We start from the raw sequence: 27,060 nt of genomic DNA on the forward strand, positions 1-27,060 counted from the left end.
GGGCCGCAGCAGGCAGCAGGTGGGAATGGGGAACATGATCCAACAGTGTCAGGAGATGGATGGATGGATGAAGCAGCAACAGTGCTTGGATGTGCCACCATGCTGCAGGGACCTCAGTTCAGCACAAGCTCCCAGCACTGCTGCCCAGTGCCCGTGAACCTCAGGTGGACTCTGGCAAGGGCTCTTCCTTGCAGGGACAGGCTCTCACCACTGGCCAGCCAAAGAAAGTCTGGATGACTTTCTTTGCCAGAGATCAGCAGAGTCCTGGATACAACAGGGCTGCCATTACACCATGCCTTGGCAATGGACCAAGCTCTGCCTTACAGCATCAATAGGTTGAACTTACCTGATGCCCATGTCCACATCTGGCCCCACATTTGCACATCTCCAGGTGTTTGACACACCAGGACAGATTTCCACCTGTACCCCTCACAGGCTTTGTGCAAGGACTCACTCCTGGGTTTCCACTTTGGCCAGTGCCCAGGGCTGGGTGAGAGCAGCTCCATGTGGTTCTGTGCTGGCAGGAGCCCATGACTCACCTTACCTGAACTCCCCTCCCTGGGAACCAGCAACAGGTCTCTCTTTCCCAGGCAAAAGCCTTGCCTCAGAGGTACCCTTAGCCTGGGCAGCTTCAGTATAGGAAAAACTGTGTAGGGAAAAACATATGAGGAGTGAAGGAATGGGACAACAGAAGAAAAATGACCGTGTACAGTCACGCAGATTCCAGCTGGAGGCTTTTAGACCAGAGTTTCAAGCAGTCCATTAACATCTAAGACCAGAGCCCAGCCTAGCCAAACCACCAGCACTGCAGCCAGACTCTCCCAAGAGCTGCCTGTGAAGCACCACATCTGAGGGGAACTCCTGCAATGCAGAGGCCCATGGGCAGGAGCTCCAAGCTCAGGGCTTTGCAGTGATGGTGTTGGGAAGGAGGAGGGCCTCAGACCAAGAAAGAGGAAGAGATGGGAGCTCCAGTGGTACAGAGACAGAGCCATGCTCAAGCCCTCCCGGGACAGGAAAAGCAGGTATCAACATTAGCACTCAGACCACCACCCAGGCAGGCACCTCTATAAGAGTGTGGGGCCTAAAGAGAGACACCTCCAAAGGAGGAACACCCCCAAAGGTGGCAAGTGGCTCCTCTGCCTCTGCTCACGGTGATTTTGTACAACAAGTTCCTCCTGCTCTCCTCGCCCAGCCTGTCCCAGCAGGGCACAGCAAACAGCTCACACTGCCAGCACTCTGCAGCTCCCTCCCCACTGAATACTCCTCCTTGCACGCTTCTTTCAAAACTTTTATTCAACAATATAGAATTCTTTTAATTATAGTATAGAACTGTCCATCATGATACGACACCCCCTGCAGCCCCCGTGTCCTGGCAGAGACGGGCACAAGCTGGCTAACCGTGGTCCATCAGGGGCTGGGGGGGGCAACAGCCAGAACAGAGGGAGGAACAACTAACCAACAACTGCTTTGCACACCCTTCACATTTCCATGCTTTCTGGGTCAGGAAGAGCTCAACAAGGAACCAGAGGCAGGAGAACCTTTAAGGCCCGGAGGGAAGGGCTGAGGTCACCGCGGGGCGAGTGCCGTCCGGCCCAGGCGCGCGCCCGCTCCCGAGCCCTGCCCGCGCCGCGCAGTCCGCCCGCCGTCGCTCTACACGCGCCGATGGGACGTTTGATTTGGTTCTCATTCTGCTTATGGAAAATTGGGAGCAACAGCATCGGACCTGAGGAGAGACGGGAGGAGGGAAGTGAGCGTCACGGGGCACTGCCAGCTCAGTGCAGAGCTCCTCCAGCACCAGGCGACGAGGAGATGGCTGGGCATGCTGCCCCACGCCCTGCCACCCTCCGGGGTACTCTCCATAGCCCTCTGGATGTGGGGACAGCAGGGGAACCTAAGCCTGGCTTTGGAAGGGGCAAGAGGGGAAGGCAGGACCGAGGAAGGTAATGGGGAGACGTAGTCCAGAAAAGCAGAACTTTCATGGACAGCCAGACACAAGTTTGGACTTTTTTCTCCCCAGCCTCCTGCGTTAAGTTTCCCTCTGCTGCTGCAAATACCTTCTCTAGACCCATTCAAGACTCCCATCATGACACAGCACACTAGAAACAGGCACGGGCAAGGTGGCGAAGTTGCTTACTGCATCCATCTCCTACTGCATCCCTCAGTGCCTGCCAGGGCTCTGGTTTGGAGCCTCTCCTCTTACAAGGCATTCAGCCAAACCCACACTCCACCTCTGCTAGAAAGCTGGGGCCAGGCCACCTGAAAGGCCAGGAATGAAGATGCATGTCTCTCAGTCCTCTTACTTCCTCAGGACAAGACACTCTTCCCAGTTCCCAGCTGTCCCTACAAGCGGGAGGACACTTTGCTAAGGTCCAGAGGAGAGAAGGGTTTTCTGTTCCGAGTGAGATCCCTGGGATCCACACCCTCTTGCTCCCAGGCTTCTCTTGCTCAGCTGCTGTTTTCCTCTGGGATCAATCTGTCTCTGCTCATCCCACTCTAGAGCTGGGGTAGGGATGTGGGGAGATAAGGGGCAGGTTGTTCCAGCCTCTCTGCTTACTGCAACCAGGGAAAACCATTTAATTTGCTGGAAGAACAACTCACTTCCTCTGCTTGAGGGTACCAGGAAAGAATTTCTGACTCAAGTTTACAGAAACAATACTTCCCAAAGCACCACCTTGAAATTCCACAATCAGGTTTGGACACTATCAAGCACTCATATACAGCGACCAACATTTTCCACCTATTAAAATTCCCACACTCAACCCATTCTTCTCCACACCTCTTCTGCCTTCTCCCTCCAGAAGCTGGGAATGCCAACACACAAGAGCTGGAAAACGGACAAGCTTCTCCCATAGCAACTCGGACAGGCCATGAGAAACATCCACTCCTGCCACTTCTCCATGGAGCAATTCAATACATGTTTAAAAATCGGTCCAAAACTCAATGTTAAAACCCCAAACCAGCCCTGTTGGTAGTAGCACAGCTTAAGAGCACAAGAGACCCTCCTACCCCTCAGGCCAGGCAGCCCAGAGGTTGGGCAGGTGGAAGAGAGGGCTGGTGAACACTCGCCAACACCTTCAGCGGCCTCGGCAGGAGAGCAAATGTCAGCAAGGCCATGTGGCACAGCAGCACATCACAGGCTGCTCCTCAGCCTGGACACACATAACTGCTCTCGTGCACCACTCACCTCCCAGGGTGGGAGGAAAGAAAGAACTACTCCCTGCTCAGCACATCTTTAGAAAAAGCCATCCACCCAGGCTGAGAGCAGACGAGCAGGGGGTACACACGTGGAGACCCCCCAGCTCCCAGCCACGCATCAGTGACCTGGTCTGATCTGCCAGGTAACAGACAGCCCGAGGATGGTCCCTCAGGCACCAGCTGTTTGAGTCCAGTGTACCTCAAGAGCCAGCTCCCAAAATCTCACACCTCCTCTGCGGCCCCGCGGCAGCGCAGACAATCTGCCACAGTGAAACTCTCAGGGCTGACAGCATGAAGAACTGCAACCAAAGACTGAGCGAGACATCCCAAAAAACTCAGACAAGAGGGGCTGGAAGAGCCAACCTGCCCTCCTGGAGGAGACAAGGCCTTCAGCTCTCAGGCCCTCTGGCTATCACATAGAGTTGAGACGGCAGACGTTCAGACGTATAGATATTTATTGGTTTCAGTGAATTATACAAATGGATTGACCTGCTGTCGATGCCAATAGAACTTTATTGGAATATGGAATGTAAACAGATGTTTCAAATAGAAACATTGCAACCTTATAAAAAAATTAACTATTTCAACAATGCCGCAGAAGGAAATTCTGTGTTTAGGTGCTGGTGGGAAAACACTATCTCCAGCGTCTAGGTTTGAGTGTCACCAGAACCACTTGATGAAGTTACACACAGAACAAGTAGAGGAGGCAACTGTGAATTGTGGGGCTATAAAGCCATCGAGGGATCTGATGAAAGAACCCACAAGACGAACCCCCCACCCCCCAACAGGATCGGCACCCCAGAATTCAACAAATGGCTGACTTTGTTAAAACACTGTGTGGGATCCCAAGTCCTGGATCAGTAGCTGCACAGCCCCCGCCCCGACGCTGTTTGTTGATCCTCCCCCCTCCCTGTGCTCTCCTCCCTGGCCTCCTCTCCACTCCTCCATCCTGCGGTGCTGGGTTGAACCGCCCCAGAGCTGTGCTCTGGCACAAGTCTGCGTCTGGCACAAATTCTCATGGGAGCCACGTCATGAGGTACGTGGTTGCACACCTATCACAAGAAATCTTGCAACACTGACTTTCCTGAGCTCGGTGGGAAAGTCTGGATAGTCCCTCCCCTCTCCTGCCACAAGAGCAGCCCTCACATTCACAAGTTTCCAAAGCAGGTCTATTGAGTTTCTTCTCAGAGCGAGCCTTTGTCAAACACACTGGAGGGGGGGATCTCCTCTCCCCAGCAACTCGGATCAGTCCCTTCGTTTAAATGCTCCAAACTAATCCTGAGATGCTGCTGGGTTTGTGGGTTGTTTTTTGTCAAACTCCCCCCCGCCCTCCCCCCAACCACCCCGGCATTCACAATTGAAACTGGAATTCAAGGGCCAAATTCAAGCCCAGAGTGAGCAGTAAGGACTTAGACCTCAAAACAGAGTTGCACCTGCTGACCCCCAGCCTGAATTTGGTTCATTCAGAGACTACAAGTCAGAAAGGCAAGTTTAGAAAGAGGCATGCTAAGGGCTGATGGTAGAACGACCAATTTGTCCCCACCAGCGTGGTGGGGAAGGCTGGACTGAGAAGGAAGAGAAGGATCCATAGAGATGTGAACCAGAATCAGTTGTGTGGAGCCCTGGGGATATCACTACATGTTTAGCTCTTGCAAGACCATTTGCCCAGGGCTTTGGTACCACAGGGTTAGAGTTACATTAACCACAACCACCAGAGAGGAACTGAGGTTTATGACCCCCCCCAAGGTTAGATTTCTGCCGAGTATAAAGGGGAGGGGAAGAAGGGGGGGGGTCCTTGGTTCTTTTCCCTTCACTGTGTGACCGAAGGTTTTGCTTTTATTTGTAAACATCTTGAATTACCCGTCGTTTTCCAGTCCTCATCGTGCTGTTGTCATGCCACTGGAGAGCACAGCGTTTTCTGAGCTGGGCTGGGACTGCTCCTTCACCACTGGATCTGCAGGAGACAGAGCAGGCAGGAAGAGGAAACAGTATTTAATAAAAGCGGAAGCTCCACCCGGGCAAATCCTTCCAGAGAAGCTGCCCTGGAAACTCACAGAGCTGCTAAGGCTTTTGTGGAGCAGGGAGCCAAAATTCACCTCCACAACCCACAGCTCCATCCCAGCAGGCCCCAGCTACTCCACAGACTCACAGAAATAGGGGTGCTCCATGGCCTCCTTGGCAGTCAGCCTCTGTTGATGGTCATATCGCAGGAGCTTGTCCAGGAGGTCGAGGACTTCAGGACTGACCAGGTGTCTGTTCTCGCTGTGGATGAAGTTCTCCCAGCGCTTCCGGGAATGCCTGCAAAGGGACCAGCTGTCACCAGCACAGCAGGACCCAGAGGTCCCGGGGGAATCACCTGCCACAATCCTCCTCTGAGAAGAGAGGCTGTGATGAACGCTGCCTACAGCTCTTCCTTGCACAGGCGACTGCTCAGCAAACACCTGCCGAAAGGGGGAAACCCTCTTCTATACCTACACAATTGTGTGGATGTCCTGTGCCTATAAAAGGCATGATCCTTCCTGTCTACAGGGACTAGACAATGGCATGTGGCAGCAGGCAGGGTGACATCCTTGGGACCAGAATTTCTCTGACTTGCCAGCCAGCCTCACAGAAGTTGTCCTCACTATTCCATCCACCTCTTGTCCTTTTCAGGAATCTCAGCTGGGAGACTCTGAACAACTCAGCCCATGCTCAACTCCAGTGTCTACACCTCCACTTTGAGGATGTGAATGAGCAGGAGGGAGAAGAAATAGGGGATGGATCATGGGAGAGGCAAAAGGAAAGAGCCTGCATTTCAGTGATGACATGATGCAAGCAGCACTGTGACCCAGAAGATCGAGCAGGCCTTTGCTGAGAGTGCTTCCAGGGCACAGACATCAGATTATCTCCCTCTATGTGTCACAAGGAAAAAGGGCAGCATTTCACTTCTCCACTTACTGGCCCAGGATGTCATTGAAGTGTGGGTCCAGTTCTATGTGGTACTTCTTGAGATACCCATAGAGCTCATCTGTGCCCAGGACCTTCGCGATGCGAACCAGCTGGAACAAAAGGCATATTCAGAAAGCAGAAGGGCAGCCCACCACTCTTTTGCAGAGGCAGAGCTGCCCATATCTAAGAGCAGTCCTTCTGGAAACATCCCAGATGGAAGGAATATCTCCCTTGAAACTTGTTTTTGCAACGCGTGCAGAAAAAAAATTCCTACACAAGGCAGAGAAGCAAAATCCCAGATGGCTGAACCAACATGCAACAACATCCTCCCAGCATGGTGATCTGACCCTCAGAACCTCCCCACCACACACACAGAGATGAGCTGGGGACAAACTTTTCACGCAATAAGCCAGGTAGCAATGTCTTTACTTGGTCATAATTGTCCTGGCCGTGGAAGAAGGGCTCCTTTCGGAAGATCATGCTTGCCAGCATACAGCCTAAACTCCACATGTCTAAGCTGTAGTCATACATCTGAGGGGAAAAAGGAGAAGCTGTCAGAAAAGGCACACTCACCACAGCCCGGTTCCCCAGCTGCACAGGCAGCCTCAGCCTTTGCACTTCACAGCCAGCCTCTCTCCAACCCAGGCAATGCCCTGACAGGCAAAACCAGACAACCCAAAGGTGGCTAAAGTGCAGCCACAAGTGACATCACTGGGTAGCAAGGAGGAGACAGACTCTTACTTGGTAGTCCACAAGGAGCTCTGGTCCTTTGAAGTACCTGGAGGCCACACGGACATTGTATTCCTGAGCTGGATGGTAGAATTCGGCCAGACCCCAGTCTATGAGCCGCAGCTGGACACACAATAAAGACACACAGAGTCAGGAGCCACTTAGGTGAGGCCATGCTGGCCAAACCTCTCAATCCCTTGAGCAAGTGTAGAGCCTGGGGTGGAGGGAGGCCCTCTGATGACAGGGAATGCTCTCAGCAGTGCTCTGTTCCCCTAACATCAGCTTGTGGAGCAAAGGCCAGCTTAGAGAGCTGCTCTGCCTCCTTGAGTCCGAGCACACTGTTACTGCTGGGCAGCTGGCTCCTGACCAGCACCACCAGCCACAGCAGACAGGTCGTTGCATACTAGGCAACAGATAAAAGTCTTATCCCACTGTTTAGAGAGGCTGGGCTGAATGCAGTGTTGATTTTAACTGGGAGTTGAGAGCAAAAAACAGGGTAGGAGGGGGGTTCACCACATCCTGAAAGGCAGACCATCTCCTCTGCAGCCCCAGGGATGGATGACCTGCCATGTTACTGAAGGACAGTGGGTCCAGTAAGAGATTCCCTTCCTTATAATCCTTGCCTTGCCTGTTCAGCCTCTGCTGACTGGCAGAAAAGACCTGTGGAACAGCAACTAGTTCCCTGCTACAGATCCAGGTCCCTGGGGCAGGTACACACAGCACCCAATGGAGTATGAGTACCAGGATGGGGGAAGTCCCTGTGCTGTCCATTTCCAGGGTAGTGAGCTGGGTACAAGCATTTCCTGTGACCTAACTAGCACATCCCAGCAGTGAGGAAGCCATGGACTCCCACTGTGGTGCTCCCCAGGGGGACTTTGGCCATCTCCTGATGCTGTCACAGGTGGAGGGGAGCCACTAAAGAAAGGTTAAAGGGGTCTGTGCAGCTGCCCAGGCTGTGGGTACAGAGGCAGCAGAGTTTCAAGTTTTCCTGGAAAAACCTTGCTTATAAGCCCTGGTGTCACAGTACCTTTTTCTGTTGGTGGTCTATCATGACGTTGTGGGGTTTGACATCCCTGTGCATGATTCCCATGCTGTGACAGTAATCCAGGGCCTGGCAGACACACACACACATTAGACATGGCTGTAACCACAGGCACAGTGTTAGCAATATAACAGACAGTTCTCAGCCAGGAGCAAGAGCTCATGAGGAAGTGCTGTAACCCTGGCACAAGAAACTGGCATTTTCAGCTCTTATGCTGCACGTGGATGAAGTGGCAACCTGGCAACAAGCCTTTATGGATCTTGACTGCAGTCACAGTCTTGGAACTGTTCCCTGCACAATCATTGAAGAACACGATCCAGAGACGTGTCCCACCCGGTGACAAGCCCAATGCTCCAGCCTGGGTAGCCCTGTGCTTCCTAGGTCATGCTCTCTTCCCCAGAAGGGGATGATTCTTACATGCATACATTTTTATGGCCTTCCAGTGCAGCTTTTCACCTGTGCCCCAAAACACACTTAAGCCAGAAAGTCACCTCTATCCTGCTGATTTAAGCCAAACCTGCAGTTAAAAAAGTGATAGCACATGAGGGAGAGCAAAGCTGCTTCAAGCTTGAAGGCAGGAGCACACATAAGCTCTCCAGCTCCATGACCTTGCACCACTTGCCCCCCCCAACGCAGCTGTTCCCTTGAGCAGGGGGGTGAGAATGTTGTTTTCTCATCTCCAAGGGGAGGGAGATCCATCCATCAACATCTATCAGATGCTATGAAATCTCCAGCAGCATGGAAAGAGGGTACAGCCTGCAGTCATTCAATATGCAAGACACCAGTGCCAGGGAAGCAACGCTGTCCTTGGGCCCCTGCCACAGCAGGAAGCAAGGAGGCAACAGCTTCCATCACAGCAAGGCCTGAGAGAATATCCCTGCAATGACATGTGGCCTCACAACCCACAGGACTCACAGCACTGCGGTCCTGGCATCTCCAGTAGAGGAGATCTGTAACAGGTTACACAAAGTGCTTCCAGGGATGAAGCTGTTCTAGTGTCTTGTGTTGCCAAGGCTGGATCATCTAAACTTCATCATTCCTCCCACCCTAATCCCGGGTTGCCTTAGGCTCTCTCCAATCTCCAGTAGGAAGGTCCTTCCCTTGCAGACAGATGAACAAGCTTGGGGGTGCAGAGAAGAAAGCCTCCCTCAGGCCTGCTAGATCTCTTTCAGTAAGTCTCCTGCAGTCACCAAGTCCTGGAGCACAAAGGGCTTTCCCTCACCTGTTCCACTCATTTCCAGAGGCTGGAGAATTGGATAGTGCCAGCCCAGAAATCCCAAGGCCCTGCTAAGACCTGACACAGCCAACCTGCTGCTCTAGCAGGTCAGCACAGAACTGCCTTGGATGGGTTGAATCTGGAAGCTCTCCCTAATGCCCTGCTACCTCCCACATCCTGCAGCTGGAGACCCCTGAGAAGGGGCAGCACATCTCACAGACCTGCCATGTGGCTCCCTGAGCATTTCCACAGGGAAGTGCAAGCTAGGCTAGTTAAGAGGACGTATTTAGGATACTCCTCAGCTTTCATCAGAAGGGTAGGGAAAGCTTTGGCTGGGAGGTCTCAAAGAAAAACACCAGTGTTATATCAACATATAACAGCTGGCATAACCAGAAGCTTTGTTCCCCACGATCACATTCCCAGGGTTCTGTGACCACAGGGCACTGAGCTGGCCACCTTATTCTTGATGTGCCCTAGATCCCCCACCCAGAGAAACAGGAGTCTAAGATCAAGTGGGCAGAAGTCACCTTCTGGGTCTGCATTTGAACAGTGCAGCAGAACAAAGCCTGCAGCTGGTAATCCCTCTCTTCCAGTCTCCCTAGAAACCCAGCTCTCCAGCCCTGCAAATGCCTCTCAGTGCTTGTCCTGGGTCTGGCTGGAGGGAGTTGATTTTCCTCACAGCAGCTCAATGGTGCTGGAGACACAGGGAGAACAAGCACAGCCCTATCTGGTGACTACCAGTCACAAATGCTTCCTGGGGAAAGGACAGACCCCAGAGAATCAGAGGCTCTTTGGAGGTGACCTAAGGTCCCCAGTTTGGCTGCAATACCTCACAGCAACAAGCCAGGTAACCAGATCTCTTCCCAAGCCTTCCCAGGTTATGAGACATGGATTCTGCACTGAACACAGGAGAAGTAACCACTCAGTAGCACTGCCCCACGAGCCCTGCTACTGCTGCTCTCATTCCTGGTCTCCCCATCCAGACTGCCATATGCAATGCCACTCACCTTCAGCAGCTCATACATATAAAACCGAATATCAAAGTCTGTCAGGATCTGGTACAGTTGCTGAAACAGATTTGGGGAGGGAGGAAGAAAAACAAAAGAGACAAAAATAAATACTCCAGATTTGGATTAGTTTCGTTTCCTGCACCCCACTTTTCTCCAGTCATTGACCCCATTCCAGATTTCCTGTGAATGCCACCATTCCCGAGGGCTGTCCTGGCCTCAGACCTGCCAGGGCTACACAGGGAATCCCAAAAGTATGCAAGAGCTCCTGTGAAATGCTACTGGAATCATTCAGACTCAGCTTCTTTCCAGCAGGAGATGGGCAGACTGTCCAAGGAGAACAGGGCAAAAGCCCTTCAGAGCACACTGGAGTTGGCACAGACGATTGTGACTCTCTGTTGTCAAATCACTGTGATGAGTTTGCATGTCAACATTGATGACAGCATTCACAGCAGGTTGGGAACACATGAGCAAGGTGTCCAGGTGCTCAGGGTGTGGCAGGGAAACAAAAACTTTAACCTAAAGGAGCACAGGGTGGGGAAATACAGCCTTAGAGCCACAGAGGCTCCCCTCTATCCCAGGATAAAGACTAATGCAACTCAAGAGCAAAGAAATGCTTGTGGGGCCAAGGAGAGCACAGCTCAGAGTCACAGGGAAGTGCTTGTTACCAACATGTGTTCACCACCCTCCTCTCCTGTGTGTCCTGCAGCTGCTCAGGCAGAAGTGACAGAGATCCAGGGTGCACTTTAACCTGCACTGTGCCACCAGCACCAGCATTGGAGAACTCACCATCCTGCTGCTCCCATGCCAGCTCACAGCTGGCCCCAAATCTGCCTTCTGCTCCATATCTGTCACTGGCAGTGGTGTCAGCCCAACCCTATTGGGCTGTGCTCTCATCCAGGGAAAGCAAGGCAAGATGCCAGGGCAAGGCAAGGAAGGACACTCAATAGGGCAGCAGTGGGACCAGACCTCTCTGCCCTTTCTTACAAACAAGGATCATCTCACAGCTCAGACAAATCACCGATTGCATCAGCACTGGAGCCAGCTGCCCATCATGGGCACCACTTGGCAGCTTCAGGAAAAATCCCAGAGCAAGGGATTGAAATTCACATTCCAAGAGAGCAGCTCTAGCCCTGGATCCCCTCCAGGCCCATGTTGAGATCCTCAGGTTCCTGCCTTACTCAGGGCCATCTCCAAACAGACACCCCCCACCCCCCGATACTGCTCTTGGAAATCATTTGACAACATACAAGTGTCACTTACACACACAGAGCTTTAACAGCCTCCAGGACACAACTGCATTGAATTCTTGTGAGCTGGGATGATCCTAACGCTTTGGAGCAGCCCACTGAAGCAGACAAGTGAGCAGGGAGCAAAAAAGTCATAGCCACAAGCTATAGAGCTAGAGCAGGGATAGATTTCCTGACTCTGATGCAGGATGCAGGGCCAGCAGAGGACAGCTGAGTCCTTCCAGAAGTCTGTTTAAATAGCTTGCTAAGTAATAAACACTATGAGAAATGTGTGTAAAACATGTCTTTCTGGCATTCACTACCCTGTTCAACTTCATCTGGCAACATCATGCGCCTAGGGAAGGAGGAGGGCAGGAGAGGCAGTGGCAGAACAAGGCTAGACATCATTTCCCCAATTCCCTGGCTCCTCTGCCTCTTGCTGCCTGTAAGGAGGGAGGGTCACCATCTGTTGGCATCTTTCTTCACAGACCCACAGTGCTGTCACTTCTCTAACTCGTGGCCTTCAGCGTTGGACCATGATATGCTCATACACTGTTGGGCAAACAGCTTCCAAGAGATTTCCCTGGAAGAGCTACCTGTGAAACCCAGTCCCCCCAGTGCCCCACGCTCTGCCCTGTCCCTTTGGAGTAGAACTACCAGAAACATCACTGTGGGGATCACTCAGACCCAGCCCAAATCTGCTCAGCTAGCTGCCAGCACTCTGGATCCCAGGAGGCCTCAGAGACCTGGGCCGGTCTCCTTTCTCCATACAGAGCACAAGGAAGGGCTGAACCCACCCACAGCAGCCCCTACCCCTCTCCAGCTTTTGGTGATATTTTGCCACACATCACATAACCAATCATAAACTAATCCTGTTAGTGCCTGAGGAGACAGAGACACGCTTCCCCTGCCATGGGGCTGACAGGAGCTAAATGCTTATTCCTCTCCCTTGAGTGAGCAGCACAGTTGGCTACGTGCAGGAAGCAGCATCTGCAAAGCAACAGGGTGGCTGTGAGGAGAGACACTGCTTTGGGGTGCAGAGCAGGCAGCAGGAAAAGAAAAGGAAACAGTTCCCAAAGCATTCCAGCCTTGGCAGCCATGCAAGGGAGGGGAATCTTTTATAATTCTGCATCACTTATGCAGGGCAACAATTGTTTTTCAAACAAACTTTGGATGCACAAGGATAAAACACACAAACACATTTTCCCTTACAGCAATTTGGCCTGAAAATTCACCAAAGTGCAGGTGAAGTGGAAGACTTGACTCAAAAGCCCACTGAACCCACAACTCCAACAGGCTGAGCATCCTGAAGCAACCTTCCTTTGTTCACCTTTCTTGCCCATCTCCTCTTCTTGAGCTGCAAACCTGCTTATGTGTTTTAAGAATGAAATAGCAAACCCAAAGCATAACTGCTCCTCGAGAGCTGGCTCTGCCCCCTGCTTTCCTGAGGGATTTGCCTTTTTGGGGCAATGAAAAGCACAGTACCATGTACATTCACAAAATATGTGACAGCTGACAGTGGCTGAATTACAGGCGTCTCATCTCTAGTTTGAAACCAATTAGCAAAAGACATTTAATTTCACTGATGATCCCCCAATTGACCACGTGGCTCTGCAGTGCAGTTTTCATTGAAGGCAGACGACTGTGGGGAGCTTGAGTGCTCACAGATGACAAGTAATGCAGCAGGTCTGAAGGGAAACACTAGCCCTGTAACACAAGCTGCAGAACACGCATTTAGTCTGGTTCCAACTCATCCTCCTGCAAGTACAGTGCCATCCCTTCCAGCAGGGACCCAGACAGGTAATTTAAGAAAATGTAATCAGCTCTGGGGAGGTATCACCTAAGTCTCCTGTTTATACCATCATTTAAAAATAGCCAAACCATGTGGAATATAAGCCTGTGCTTCTGATCTGGAATTGTTCACAACCATGGCTTAGGCCCCACAGAGCTGCAGTTTCTCCCTGTGCACAGACAGCTAAGGAAACCCAGTAGCCATTTTCATGGGTGCACTGACCTGAGCAGCATTCTGCCATTTGAATGGGCAAAGGGTTAACAATGGGCAAAAGCATTAACATTAAGCAAAAAATAATAATGCTGAAGGAAAGAAACAGCCAGAAAGGAGACAACTGAGCAGACATCCAAGCTTGTGAGCAACTACTGCCAAAAGGACAGAGAAAAAAGCAATCTTGTGAAGTGGTCATCAACCCCCTGCTGCACACGAGCTGCCCTGGGAACCCCCTCACACATCCTGAAGGTGATTTGCCAGTGAGATGCTGGTTCTCAACAGTGCTGCTGAACCCAGACGTGGAGGCAGAGATAGGCAGATTAAAACAAAGAGAAGAGGCCCTTGTCACCTGGATTAGCTCACTGTGGCATTTAACTCCAGCAGAATTTGGCTGCCCTGGGGGATCAGGACTGTGGAGTAGAGAGGACAATGACGGGGTGCTTTCCAGCTGCTTCATGTGTAGAGGTACAGGGAGAGCAGAGGCCTCCAACACAGGTGGTCTCATCTACTTTGTGCATTTTCTGCTTGGCATTTCAGAGCAAGGGAAGAGACAGCTTGGGAGCATCTGCTGACATCAGAAGAAGGCACCCACAGGCACCCTTAAGCAGCAGCAGCTCTATAATCTGCCAGTGAGCTGCAGCCCCAAGAACCTCCCCAAACAGGCAGAGAGCTCATGGGAGTGTAGCTCAACCAACCCACACACCCCAGACACAGCTGGGGAAATTCAGGTTACAAATAAGCTCTGAACAGGAGCAGCGATACCGCATGCCCTGGGGACACACTTGTGTTCCCAAGACGAGTTATTCCTGCCTTGTACCAATCAGCATCAGAAACTTTCTGTCTTAGACTTGCCCAGCTGTGAATTTGGAGTTCCCTGAGGAGCCAGGCTTTCTCCCGGGAGCCTAGAAGAGGTCTGCTGCAAACTCATACAGTTGTTTCTAATGCAACAGCCAGAGATGAGCATTGTTACTTCTGCTGTGGCCAGCCCACTGCTCCTTACTGGCTCCAGCAGTGCCTGCTCCAGCTCTCCATGTGGCTGGGATGGCTGATGGATCATGGACTCTGAGCCCTTCATTTTTCAGTTAAGACTCCCTGTTGGCCACCAGCCTCGAGGTGCTGCTTAATACTCAACTTCATGAACACATTTCAGTTACTGGGTGATATCTTGGATGACAATTTTTTCCTCTAAGGACACAACAGAGTGGTATAATCACATTTTGACAGGAGAAACATAAAGCAATCCTTAGCAAGGTGCAAGGAACCTATTTTATCTCAAGCCATAGATTAAAAATAAAAAATAATTAATTAATTGATTAAAAAAAATTCTCTAAATAGAAAATTAAAAACTTCCAGGATCAGCCTTACAGAGAGGCTGTGGGTCACCAGGAGAAGCATAGGGGTACATTCCCAACACACATGCAGCACTGAACAGCCCAGCTGATGTCAACGAAGCTCAGGCAAACCAAACCTGCTTTAATTAGCCCTGAAAGGTCACCACACAGCACTCCTCTCATGGCTGTTTACTTGATGGAGGCAACGCTCATCTCCCCGCCCAGAGCTGTCAGGGCAGATGCTGCTGCAAGTTACTATTATTCTGGCTCCTGCAGTAACTCTCTACATGAGATTAAACAGCACTAAGACCCCACTGCAGCATGGCTGCAACTCTGGCTATGCACACACATCCCATCTGGCAGCATCCAGCTCGCCAGACCCACCCCAGAGGGACAGAAACAACGTGTCTTGCCCTGCACACAGATGGTCTGGGAGGCAGCTCCTCCTTTCCACCAACACCAGCCCAGAACTCTGGGTCTTTGGTGCATCTGCTTCCTTTAAGGCCTGTACCTACACCATGCTCCAGCACAGGCAGGAAGAAAACCCACCATCCCATAACATGGAATGAAAGAGATCCCTGAACAGTGCAGGAGGGATGACTTCTGGCTTTCTAATGGCTCCATTAATTCTCCACCACTGACTTAGTGACTTAGGGTAAAGACTCACATGGGGGAAGCAAAGATGCCATTAAAATAGGTGTGGCTGCTAATTACAGATCCCTTTTGTCTCTCAGTCTGTCGCTCCCAGCCAGAAACATCTGAGTAGCAGAAGTGGATGGAGCTGCACTCAGAGGACCCTCCTTTTGGGAATGGGTAATACCCCTTGGAGCTCCCCAGAAATTAGAAGAGCCAGGGAATATCCTGCAGCCTCAGGCAAGCAAAAGAGCTCTCAAGATGTATTCAAGAATGCTCAGTACCCTGCTACGAGGTCCACTGGCAGTGGGAACGTGTTTTCCAGTCTCTGCCACCCCAAAGTCCCCAGGTCTGAAGGATTCCAGAAAAAAATTGGTGTCACCTGCTCCATCAACTGCACTGCTGTAAGCAGAGCACCACAGCACAGGGATTAATTTGGGCTGAATATATAGCACAGCAGTGATTACTAAATTGAGAGGGCAGTAAGAATATCTAACCTGTTGAACTTACTCCTCAGAGCTGGGAGAAGATGCAGCACACAAACTTTTTATTCCTTTTAATCTAGAGCCCAGTAACAGGTTTCTGACTTACATGGAGAAAACAAAGTGAAGCTGACATAGGTGAAAACTCCAAACTCTCCCCACAGCTCTTGAGGGTTATCTGGCATTTACAGCACTCTTAACAGAAATGGGAAGCCTCCCTCCTCCACACTCAAGCAAACTCACCTTAAAATCTGTGTTATTGATGTACTCAAACACCAGAGCAGGGGTCTTTGACTGCAAGGGAAAGAGAGTCATGGTTTAAAACACCCACTTGACCTTTCTTTGCTCCAAGAGACCTTAAAAAGCCTTTGCTTCCTGCCCAACCCTCACTAGGGAGAGCAGGGCAGCAGCAAGACAGGGAGAGCAGCACAGCCCTGTTCCTGTAAAAGGCAGAGGCAGCTCTCTCTGCTTATACCCCACAAGCCAAGTACCACCTTGGCATTGTGGCCAGTGCTGCTCCTCCCCACGCCAAGGGGCAGGGACAGCAGTGGGCAAGGCAGAATGTGTCACCAGGAGCTAAGCCCTCACAGCCTTCCTTGCAGGAGGAAGGTCAGCCAGGACTGCCTATGCTAGAGCAGCATCACTTCCTCTCATGGCTGCCAGCAGGATGGGAGTCACAGACCTCAGCCAGCTGCTCGTCAGAGAAAACTTCCTGGGAATGGGTCAATTGTGGCAGTGCAGACCAATGACATGATTGCTGGTCACTGGGTAGGACAGCAACCAGAAGGATCAAAGTGCTTCATTTCCAGTTGCCCTGGCTGGTACTTAGGCACCAGATGCCAGACAAAAGCTAGAAGGCTACGGGCTCTACTTTGTTATAGGGCTTCAAAAGATTTCCCCCCATCAGCCATGAGAACTCACAGAAGACAGAGAAGGGGTCTTAAAGAGTCTGGGGAACATGGAAAGGAACAGGAGCCCATCCAAACCTGTCCCATGCCTGCAGCCAGAGGAAGGGCAATCCCACCACACACGACACACGGGCACCTACCACTGGATCCTTGACAGTGTCAATCAGATTAATGATGTTGGTGCCACCACGAAGATTCTCCAGAATCTTAACCTCGCGTTTTATCTTCTTTTTCTTCACTGGCTTAAATAGACAAAAGAAATTAGAAGTGAGAGTCCTTTCAGAAATGAACACTGATTTCTGCCACCGATTTGGACCGGAACACATCACCTCCCCTCCTCTCTCTGCTCCCACCCTCACAAAAGAAAATTTTTAGCTCCCAAAAGGAGACAGACACCTTGTATGAACTAGAATTTCCCTCTCATTCATGAAACCTTTCCCCTCACCAGGGGAAATCAAACTACTCCAGACCAACATAACTGTGACTCCAGTGGTTAAAAGCACCTTGGACTGCTGTGTGGTAACCTCAGCACACTGATTCTATGTTGTGCATTCAGAGCCACAGGATGAGCATGGTGGACCTATCTCTGCTTTTGCTTACCAGCACAAACCAGTTTTTTACTCCTTAATCCCAACCTGTTTTCCCAACGAGTACTTTAATCCCACGAAACAATGACCTGAGAGTCTCCAACACCAAGATTTCTAGTAAGCTCAAACACTGCTATGCCTGTGTGCACGTGTAGTTCACTATCACCCTGAGTGCACAGCCCCAACTGCACTGCATGCCACTGCATCCATACACCATGATTGGTTTTAAAGCCTACAGACATTTTAAACAGTTTTAACTCCTCCTCTAATCTGTGCAGTCTCAGGAGCTCTCTTTGCAAAGTAAGCTTTTTTCTGGACATCACCCTGTGCAGAGTGACAAAGAACAGCTGCTCCCAAGGCAGGGACTCGGAGCTTGGGTTGGATTTTACACTCTGCTGATCCAGCGGTTCACTTTAATGCAAATAATTGTTTCTGTAACTCATCCCCTCCCAGGACAACTCTAGCTCTGTGCCTGCTGGAAAAGAAAGGCAGCTTAGAGGAGATAAGAGGTGAGACTTTCTTAATGACTCTTGGCTAGTGTCCAGTGTGAGCAGCACTGGCTGCGAGTCACCAAGTCTAGCAGTCCTTCCTTGTAGAGCTGGAACATCCCCTCCTGCCCCACAGCAGCACTGGAGAGAGCTGCAGAGACATCCTGGAGGGACTGGTAGAGCCCTGTCTCTGAGGTTTGCTGATGAAAACACTTCTCTCTAGGCATTTAGCTTTGTAAAACATTCACCATCCAGCACAGAGTCTGGTGTGTGAGGAGGGGTGTAATGCAGAATGGCAAAGGTATGAGGCACCTTACCAAAGTGATACACATTAGCAGATGTCTGTGTGAAGGACAAGGAGCCACAGGAGCTCAACAGCTCAAACTCACCACCTCGCCTCTGCTGTAACCTCCCACTTCAGGGTGCCGATGGGGCAACTCATACTCCCCATACAGGCAAATCCAAGGCAATCCCTGTTTCAGACCCCTCACACGAATGTATGAGCAGACAGGAGAAGGAACAGAAGGTTTTATATAGTGGGAAAATATGGCATTTATGTAAGTGATAAAATATGCTGTCTTTCAAGGCTCTTCAGGTGGCTGGAACCTTCAGATTTGAATCCTGTCCTTCTCCACTCGCAAGTTAAAAGGCAGTAGTTAGACTTTCAAGCCAAAAGATGAGAATCTCAGCCCGAAGCAAAGTGCCAAAAATAACACCGATGCCGGCACAGGGAGCATCAGCACCTCATAAAGCCACTGTGGAAAATGGCAGCAAGGCCACGGCAGCTGCCAGCCAGAGCTGCAGTGAGTGGGGCAGAGCTCGCCGGGGAGAGGGCAACCAACAGCCCCGGGGCAGCACCCAGACACAGCTGGAGCTGGTGGGAGCTTGGAAAGACAAGGAGAACCAGCCAGAGCAGGGGGATGTAAACCAGCAGAAGTGAGGGCTGTATCTTTGAACCCCAGAGGAAGATGCTTCACCAGGGACTGATTTCATTTATGTCAGCGTGGGGATGGACACCACCCTTGCGTCACCCACATGCACAGATCTTACCAGAAGGCCAAGATGGAATTAGAGGACGTAATTTGGTTACTCTGCTTGTCCACTGAGGCAAATGCACACACAAGCTGTTTTCCAAGGAACTTCAAAGAGGAAGCTGAGGTACTGCCATCCCAAAGGCACTCACTGAATCACAAAATCACCACAGACATGCATCACAGCCTCTCTGCTGCAATACTTGCACCTGATCAGGAGCTGAAACAGTGCCTGAACACAGCCAAGAGGACCCAAAGCCCACTTTGAAATACCCTTTTCTTTGTATTGTAGTCATTTCAAGGGCCTTTTGCATCAGTTACATAGGGAAGGATATCCCTCTGAGATTTCCCTTTCTCCTTCTGTAGTAACTACTGTTCCCACAGGGGCAGAAGTTGTTGCCTTCCAGTTGTTTCCACGTTTCCACATTTTTCAGGATGGGAAAATGATGCTCTGTATTATCTCTATCAGAAATCTGGCCCTACCCACCACACACTTATTAAAAGACAAGAGCAGGCAGAATCAGTGACTTTTGGAAAAAAAGGAGAGAAGAAAGTTGGTCTTTTTTTAATGAAATGCCTGCAGATAATTGCCAACAGCATCATCTCTGACATCACTGATGGAAGATACTCCAGCAAACACTGTCTCAGCAAGAGGGAGAGTTAAAAGCCACTCGCTGTTTGCACTTTTTCTTGCTAAGCTGCAGCAGTGCAGAGCCCAGGCCAGGTTGTCCACACATGGCCACACCATCTCCACATCAGCTGTGAGCCAGGACAGGGCTGTAGTCAGTACATCATCAGAGCGCTCTCCCTATGTGCAGCCAGCACTCAGAACGGGGTTTTCCACCACTAGGAAAACAGGGATGAAGCAAGGAGAAATGCCACGGGCTGAAGTAATGTCATTTTAGAGGAAAAATTACTGCCCAGGAGTGTCCTCAGAGAGAGATGAAGGGGAACAGAGCATTTCCCCGTTTCAGATTTGCAGGAGAAAACAGGTGGAAAAACCGCTGGCCGCCTCCTCCTCACTCCACAGAGCTTTCACTGTGTCCTGCCCACATGTCCCACGCCATTGCTCCAGCCACAACCGCAAACGCCGCCGGCCAGCCAAGGGCACATCACTGCCCAGTAACCAGCTGCAAGTCCAAGTAACTGCTTCCAAGCCCAAGGTCTTGCGTTTGGTAAGTCAAGCACCTCGGTGCAAACCACTCCAGCACACGGCACACTGGAGGGAACCATTCAAACCAGACAAACTCTGTTGATTTTGCTCCTGTCCCAGACTCCGGTACTGTTGAAACCACAGGCAAACAGCAGCATATCAGCCATGCACTGGGATTAAGCCTGGGTTGCTACAACTGTCTCTCACAGTCACCCGATCTGTCTCTCCAAGGATGTTGACTCCAAACACCCATGGATTAAATGTGAAGTGAAGCTATTATGGCCTCCAACCATCTGCCTCTCCCAGCAGGGATAGCTTCTAAAACACCGACCCTTGCAGCCAGAGTATTTTTAACCGTACTCATTTAAGGCTGTTCTATTAAACCAGGATATGAACAGCAGCATTTCAGGTTGTTTCCTACACGGGCCAATCCTCCTGCCCTGGCAGGGGGATTTCCAGCAGAGGAAGGGAGCAGCCACCTCGGCAAAATGAACTGCCCTTAAGTTTGATCCGAGTTTGCAAGGCAATGTTTTATACAGGTGCAGACTCCAACTCCATCTGTTCCCACACCAGAGGCATTTCAAGCTTTCCTCCATGTTGGGATTCTCCAGTGACCAGTATGAGTCAAACCCTTTCCCTCTGAAATGGGCTCCAACACAGTCTCTCTGCTCTATGCAAACACCTATTTCCACAAAATCTGTAGAAACTTGACAGCTTGGAGACTTCTGTCGCATTTGGTTGAAATTGGCCAACCAGTGCAAAAACTACTGGGGGGAGGAGGGGGAGAAAGGCTGACAGACAGCAGGATTGCATAAGGCTCGTTTCCATAGGAAACCAGGCTAAAAGACATGTCTCAGTTTAACCGTGTCTACACTGGGAGGGGTTTAATTACTTCTACTGCAGCAGTACCCTTAGAACAACATTACTGTCTAGCACAAGCCAGTTTTCCAGATTCCCAGGAAACTGCTCCTTCCTCAGGCAAACTGGAAGTGAGGTGGCTGTAGATGGTGGAGACAAAACACGCAGTTCATGGCTGTCCACTACACTGAGTGCCCAGAGAAGAGGAACAAGGTGACCTCCAGCCACAAGAGGATGGTCTCTGCTGGACCCAGCAGCTCTCACTCGACTGTCCCCAGCCACCTCCCCTTTGCTGCAGGTTTCCCACCCTATCAGACAAATGGATCCCATAAGGTTGCTTCAATCCACTTGAAAGTCAGGCAGAAGAGGCAGAGACAGCAATGCAATGCCATCCCTCTGCAGAGGTGAGAAATGGCACAGGATAAGCTTTGCAGTCAGGAAGATGCAGAAGAAAACACCTCTGTGACCAACAGAAGAGATCCTGGGTCATTTTCCATGAGATCACGTAAGCTTGTAAGCAGGGAAGGAGTCCAGCTGCAGCAAACACCAGCTGGGAGAATTAACATTGTTTGCTAAAATAAACCTTTAAATACAAGGCTGCAGCCATCACTTCCTGTCTTGAAAAAAGAAATGGCTGCCTGGTTAATCATCTTTTTTGCCTGGTTTCTAAAGCAAAGGGAGCACACACTTTTCTGTCAGGTGCTTCAGTTCCAGCCTTCCCCAACAACCCGGGGGCCCATTGCTTGAATTCAAGCAAAGAGAGAAATTAGATTTGTTATCCAAAGTTCTCTGCGCATTTTCACACTGTGAAAAGAAAGCAGTGACCAGGAAGGCATGTGAAATAGTAGCTAAGTCCAAAGCATAAAAATCATTTTCCATTAGCCTAAAGCAGGCAGGCCAGCAGGGCACACAGACTGCCTGCTGAGGAGCACACGTGCTGCTCTGAGGAAGTCCCAGAAGGTGCTGGGTTTTGCCCAGCAGGTGCTCTGAAATGGAACTGGGGTTAGCACAGCAGGGAAGAAGGTTTAGCAGTCAAAAGATACAAACCCATGAGAAACTGAAGTGATGTATTCCATCACCCCACAAAGATCCATTCTTTGCTCACCAAACCTGAATAGCCTGGAAATACCATGAAGCTTCCAGCGAACAAGCAGGGAAATCTGAACACACAATGTCCAGGACCAGCAAAAGGCTTAAGCAGCATCCCTATGACAGGCTTTAAACATTTAAAAGCTGGCACTAGAAGCTCATTTGTCTCTAGCATTATCAAAAGAATCACAATAATCGGCCTATAAAGCCCGACGCCAATTGCTCAATAGGAAAATTGGCTTCAGAGCAGCTCTGCTTATTTTGCCAGACATCAGCTGGGAAACCAAATAATAGTATTCAACAGAGCTACAAAATCAAGGAGCCCACTCATGTTAATATTCTGTTGGTTGTTTGCATCTTACCACTTCCAGGGTGGGAATTCAAACTTTCACGTACCCTGAAACTCCTAAAGTACTTTCGCTTTTTTAGTTACATAAAATATACTTAAGCTCGGTAGAATATCCCAGCACATGTTACAAGGGCAGTTTCATTCTTTCCTTCAGAATGCCTTTCCTTCCAACAGTCCCCAAACTGCTCTCCTGGGGCTTCAGGGTTGCCCACGATACATCAAGACTTCTACAGCCAACTAAAAGGGAGGTGCATGAGGACCAAGCCCTGATCCCCACCACCACAATTACGTGGGATGGGAATCATTCCTTCAGCCTCTGCCCCAGGCCCCTGTGAACAGATACAGTGCTGTATCTCACCCTTCTCCACACAGGAGGGTGCAGCTCATCAGCTCCTTGGTGCTACACCACCACCACCAGAGTTACCAGCTGCACCTCCAGGCCTCTGCGAGACACCCGGTACTGTCCCAGTTGGTCTCAGCTCAAACAAGGCTGCCAAGCTCAGTGTGGGCAACTGGTGTTTAAAAGAGAAGAGCTGTGTACCCAGCTCTCTTGCAAAAGGGCTCATTTCAAGACTGCCAGAGGAGGAAGTGGGCCAGGGGGAGCTGATACAGTGCATGCAAACACAGGAGGAGCGAGAGACACAGAGCCACCAGGAGCAGGCATTGAACGGCTTTGGTGGAAGGTCACCGATCCAGTCAAAAGCTCCAGCCCGAGGGACCAACATCATCCAATCCTATTTCCCTGTGCAATCCCTTCTGCACACCAGCACAGGAGTCATTTTGTCCCTCATCTAGAACATACTGATGTATGTGGGCTCTGAGCTTTTAGAGACAGAAGAAAGTTCACCAGAGCCACAGGGCTACCTCCCCCATCTGGTTCTCTAGCTACTAGAGATAATCTGAGTTCAACACTGGAAGGACCTTCCAGCAGTGCCTGGTATGAGCAGCAGCTCTGGAGGGTTCACAAAGCCCAAATGGGGCAACAGGGGAAAAACAAAGCCAAACAAACAAGAATGCACTTGTGAAACCACGTACATGGTTGAAAGTTCCAGTGCATGGACTCAGCACAGAGGGACAAAAGCCACCAAAGGAGAAAGGGGCTATTTCATCACTGTGGCACAACCTCCATTTCATTGGTCCCTCTCCTTGTAGCACCATTCTTCCCCTACCTCCACCCACGTGTTGTGCCTATGCAAAGAGCAACCACACAAGGAGATAAAACAGCCTCTTTCTGATGGGTTTAATCCTTTGCAGGCAAGTAGAGTGTACATGGACACATGGGCGCATCAGGAAAGCAGGAGGACTCCTGACTCCTGTACAGACCTGCCAACATGGATGCTGTAATCTCCACTCTGAGCAGACACCAGGATGGAACAGGAGACTGGGCTGTGAAGGACAGGGTGGTACAGCCAACACTCACCAACAGCCCTAACTGCAGGTAACTCTAACAGCACCGTTCTCACTACAAAACATCACCCACAACAGTTACAAGAAATTTGGAAAGTTAACCTTTGGTTTTTAGAGTAGCAACAGTTCCCTCGGGAACACTGTTACCCCAGACCAGAGGATTCGCTTTCAAGGCACACTGGGAGACACTCTGGAGCTGCATTAGCAGCTGAGAAGCTCATCAAAGGGACAGCACAGACAGACCTCAGCAGCCCACCAAAAATCTGAATCTATGTTGTTAGATATGGAAGAGCAGAGCTGCACTTTAGATACCTGCATTGGACATAGACCATACATGACTCACTGGAAACAAGCACGTCTTAAACTTCCTTCGTACGTGCTGAGGAATGTCAGACCTCATCCTGGGAGTCAAACCTTAGCATCAAATTTAAGCAAGACACGACAGCACGTACAGGACATGTTCACACAGTCCCCCTTCCTGGCATGTCCCGCCCCGAAGCAGGCAGGAAGCATGTCCACAGCTGTACTGATGCCAGCCAGATCAAAAAGCCCACAGGAGCCTCCAACACCAGTGAGGCACTGTGGGAGCAGAGCTGCTGGCTAACTCCAGGCCCTCCTACCCATGAGGGGTAGGAAGGTCAGTACAGTGCAGAGTACCCCCGGGATTTTTTTTTCCTGAATCTTTGCTCCCCGAACAGGTTGAAAAGGTGGGGAGTTGCCCTCCACCTCACTTCTCAAGATAAAAAGCTTTTTGGCAGGAGGTGTCTGTGTGGCAAACCAGGCTTCTGCCCCACTGCTTTGCCTATGCCATCCTACGCAGGGCATCCTGATGTCCTGCTGCAGCAGAGTGAGAAGCAACCTGCTTGTTTTGCCTTTTAAAAAAGAGCTGCAGAGTTTTCCCAGGAAAAGTAACATTAAGAGTATCATATCTGTAAAGAAAAGCACTTGACCCAGGAAATGGTAATGTCATTGTTATCTGCATGTTCTTAATTCTCCTCCTTTGCTGACACATATTATGACCACAATTAGCAACATACCATTTTCCCATAGGATTGGGCCTGGTCCTGCACTTGGGGTAGCAGAACTGAAAGGACATGCTGGGTACTGGCCAGGGAAATGGGGCACCTTGCTTTATGCAAGCCCAAAAGGCCTGGGGCACTGTGGTGCCAATCAGAGTCATCAGCTCCCTGGCCTTGTCCAGTGCCAAAGTCTTCATGAGGCACTCGCAAACAAGGTGAGTGGCTGCTGGAAAAGGAAGATCTGTTATCTACCCCTTCATGCAGTACTAAACCAGGACCTGTGCTCTAGTCTCAGCTTTGTTTAGGCTGAGGGACTTGCCCAAAGTCACACAGGAAATCTCTGTGGCTCAGTTCTGCATCAGACAAAGGGTGATAAAATTTCCTGACCTCTGTGGAGGAGGGTACAAGATGTTCAGGTAGCACAACACCAAAGTAGGGGAAGAAAAGGCAGAGTCAGAAGAAGTACTTGCTCTGTGCTAGCTTGAGCTCAGTAAGGATAAGATGCTTCAAAGAGCAAGGCTGGGAAGAGACATCAGTCACTTCCCACGAGGCAGAGATATTAAAACAGTGACTCTTGCTAAAATTCACTCTAACACATAACATAAACTGTCCTTTCAAAAAAACTTAAAGAGAAAGAAGCTACTGTGCTAAACAGCCACATCCATCGCCCAGCAGCAGTATTCCCCTTTGTCCCATCCCTGCAGCCATACAAAATCCTCAGCATTTCTGGTTGCATTTCCCACCTCACAGGATCTGAATTCCTCCTGAATTTGGAGGAACAGAGACACCCAACCTCTTTGCTAAGGCTCCACTGTAGATACATGCAATTACATTTGCAATTAAGTTTGAGTCTAGTTACAGGAAACCAGAGGCAATTTCCACAGATCAGAGTGATGTTATTGCCACACTTCACAGGTTTTCATAACATACACAACGTGGTATTCTGAAACTCACTTTTCACTGACCCACTTTCCACCGAGAAGAAAGTTCATCTTTATTTATCTGGACCTTCTGCTTTTCCTTGCTCGCTCCCAGGAATGCTGTCTGCATGTTAATGTAAGTGGGGAGAGCCAGGGGAACCAGTGGCAACACCATCCGCTTCAAATCTGGGACAAACCAGTCTCCTGCTTGCAGGGCATTAAGGCAACACATTCAGGCCCCAAGGAGAAGGAGCACCCAGCTGCCCTCAGATGACTCTTGCCAGCTGACTCACCGTCCAGAGCTGACAGGCTCCCTAGACGTGACAGAGTTCGGCTGCCACAGGGAGAGGAGCATCGCTCCAGGGGAGGCTCTCTGGGCTGGGAAGAGGCAAGGAGCAAGATTTCCAATGACTTTCCCTGCAATCTCTTCTCAGCCTCCTGGTGCCTTTCTATGTGGGACAAGACCTGGGACCTCAATAAACCACAGCAGTCCTGAAGAGGCCATCAAGAGCTCCAGAGCAGCGTGCACAAGTGCAGTTTCCCCAGTCCAGCCACAAGCCATCTTGCCATGAACGCCAGCTCTGCACTGGCTACCTGTGCCTAGTGTCTCATTGCAGAAACTCCTGCCTGCACCTACTTAAAAAAAGACAAAAGCTCAAACCACATAAAGCATCTAAAGGAGGGGGAGGCCCAAAGAGCATGCCAGAGGAACTTGGCTTGGCAAGGGCACGTGAGCTTCCCCACTCTGCCCTGACGTCAGGCTCAGCCACACAGTCTCTCCCAAACAGCTCACCTGGCCACCTCCTTGCCCACAGCCAAAGTCAGGGTGTGTGTGCCTCCTCCCAGAGACAGATGGAAGATCATACCTTTCCCAGGAGCGCTGGCTGGACAAACCATGACAAGTTCTCTGGGAAGCTAGGGCAGATCCCAAGGAAGCAGGCACAGTGAGTGAGTGGGGATGTCAGCAGAGACTGCCAGACACACTATCCAAGCGGATCTAGCAAATGCCTTAAGGCTACAGCCCTGCAGAGACACATGTCCTAGGGAGCTGCTTTTCTTAGTGGCTGCAAGGGCACACTGAGCTCAGACCCCCCTGCACACTGTGGATGAACGGGTGCCCAAATTCTCAGAACACCCAGGGTCAGAGACCGGTTCCCACGTGCTCCTGGGGAACAAGTGACAAGTGTGGCTGGTCCAACAAGTGACAGCCACAAGTGTCAGCCAAGCCAGAACCAAATGTACTTCAATTCTAACCTTTCATTTCTCTCCCCTGCCTACTCCCAGATCATCAGCACAGGGTGCTGCTCAGTTACCACAGCTTGCTGTGAGCCTGTTGCTTCAGTGTCAAACACAGTAAGGCATGCTCTGCACTCAGCCATCCCAAACTACAACCTACCACTGCTGCACAAAGGTCCCCATGGCCCGACCCCACCAAGGCTAACACCCCAGCACAC

At 50.6% G+C, this 27,060-nt stretch overlaps 1 protein-coding gene across 2 annotated transcripts; it reads right to left on the reverse strand.

Moving 5' to 3' along the window:
- Positions 1-1,270: 1,270 nt before the first annotated feature.
- Positions 1,271-16,946, reverse strand: CSNK2A2 (casein kinase 2 alpha 2). Of its 2 annotated transcripts, XM_029964642.1 has the most exons (10): positions 16,846-16,946; positions 16,041-16,091; positions 10,118-10,177; positions 7,880-7,963; positions 6,865-6,975; positions 6,553-6,654; positions 6,133-6,233; positions 5,345-5,493; positions 5,056-5,149; positions 1,271-1,723 (listed from the first exon to the last, which is right to left on the reverse strand). In XM_029964642.1, the coding sequence occupies exons 3-9, from the start codon at positions 10,133-10,135 to the stop codon at positions 5,073-5,075; spliced, it is 642 nt and encodes a 213-aa protein (XP_029820502.1). In that variant the 5' UTR covers positions 10,136-10,177; positions 16,041-16,091; positions 16,846-16,946; the 3' UTR covers positions 1,271-1,723; positions 5,056-5,072. The 2 variants fall into 2 exon arrangements, with proteins under 2 accessions (XP_029820502.1, XP_029820498.1); XM_029964638.1 differs by lacking the exon at positions 1,271-1,723 and having other exon boundaries at positions 3,633-5,149.
- Positions 16,947-27,060: the final 10,114 nt, after the last annotated feature.

Source organism: Manacus vitellinus, unplaced genomic scaffold, assembly GCF_001715985.3.
Source record: "Manacus vitellinus isolate BGI_N305 unplaced genomic scaffold, ASM171598v3 scaffold_10_pilon, whole genome shotgun sequence".
NCBI lineage: Eukaryota > Metazoa > Chordata > Aves > Passeriformes > Pipridae > Manacus > Manacus vitellinus.

What these genes read in the sequence shown, in the direction of transcription:
- CSNK2A2 (XM_029964642.1), bottom strand. An exon ending in TAGACCACCAACAGAAAAAG is followed by an intron (nt 6,976 to 7,879) that starts GTACTGTGACAC and finishes TTGTGTGTCCAG; the next exon opens with CTGCGGCTCATAGACTGGGG. An exon ending in CATGGAGCACCCCTATTTCT is followed by an intron (nt 5,150 to 5,344) that starts GTGAGTCTGTGG and finishes TGTCTCCTGCAG; the next exon opens with ATCCAGTGGTGAAGGAGCAG.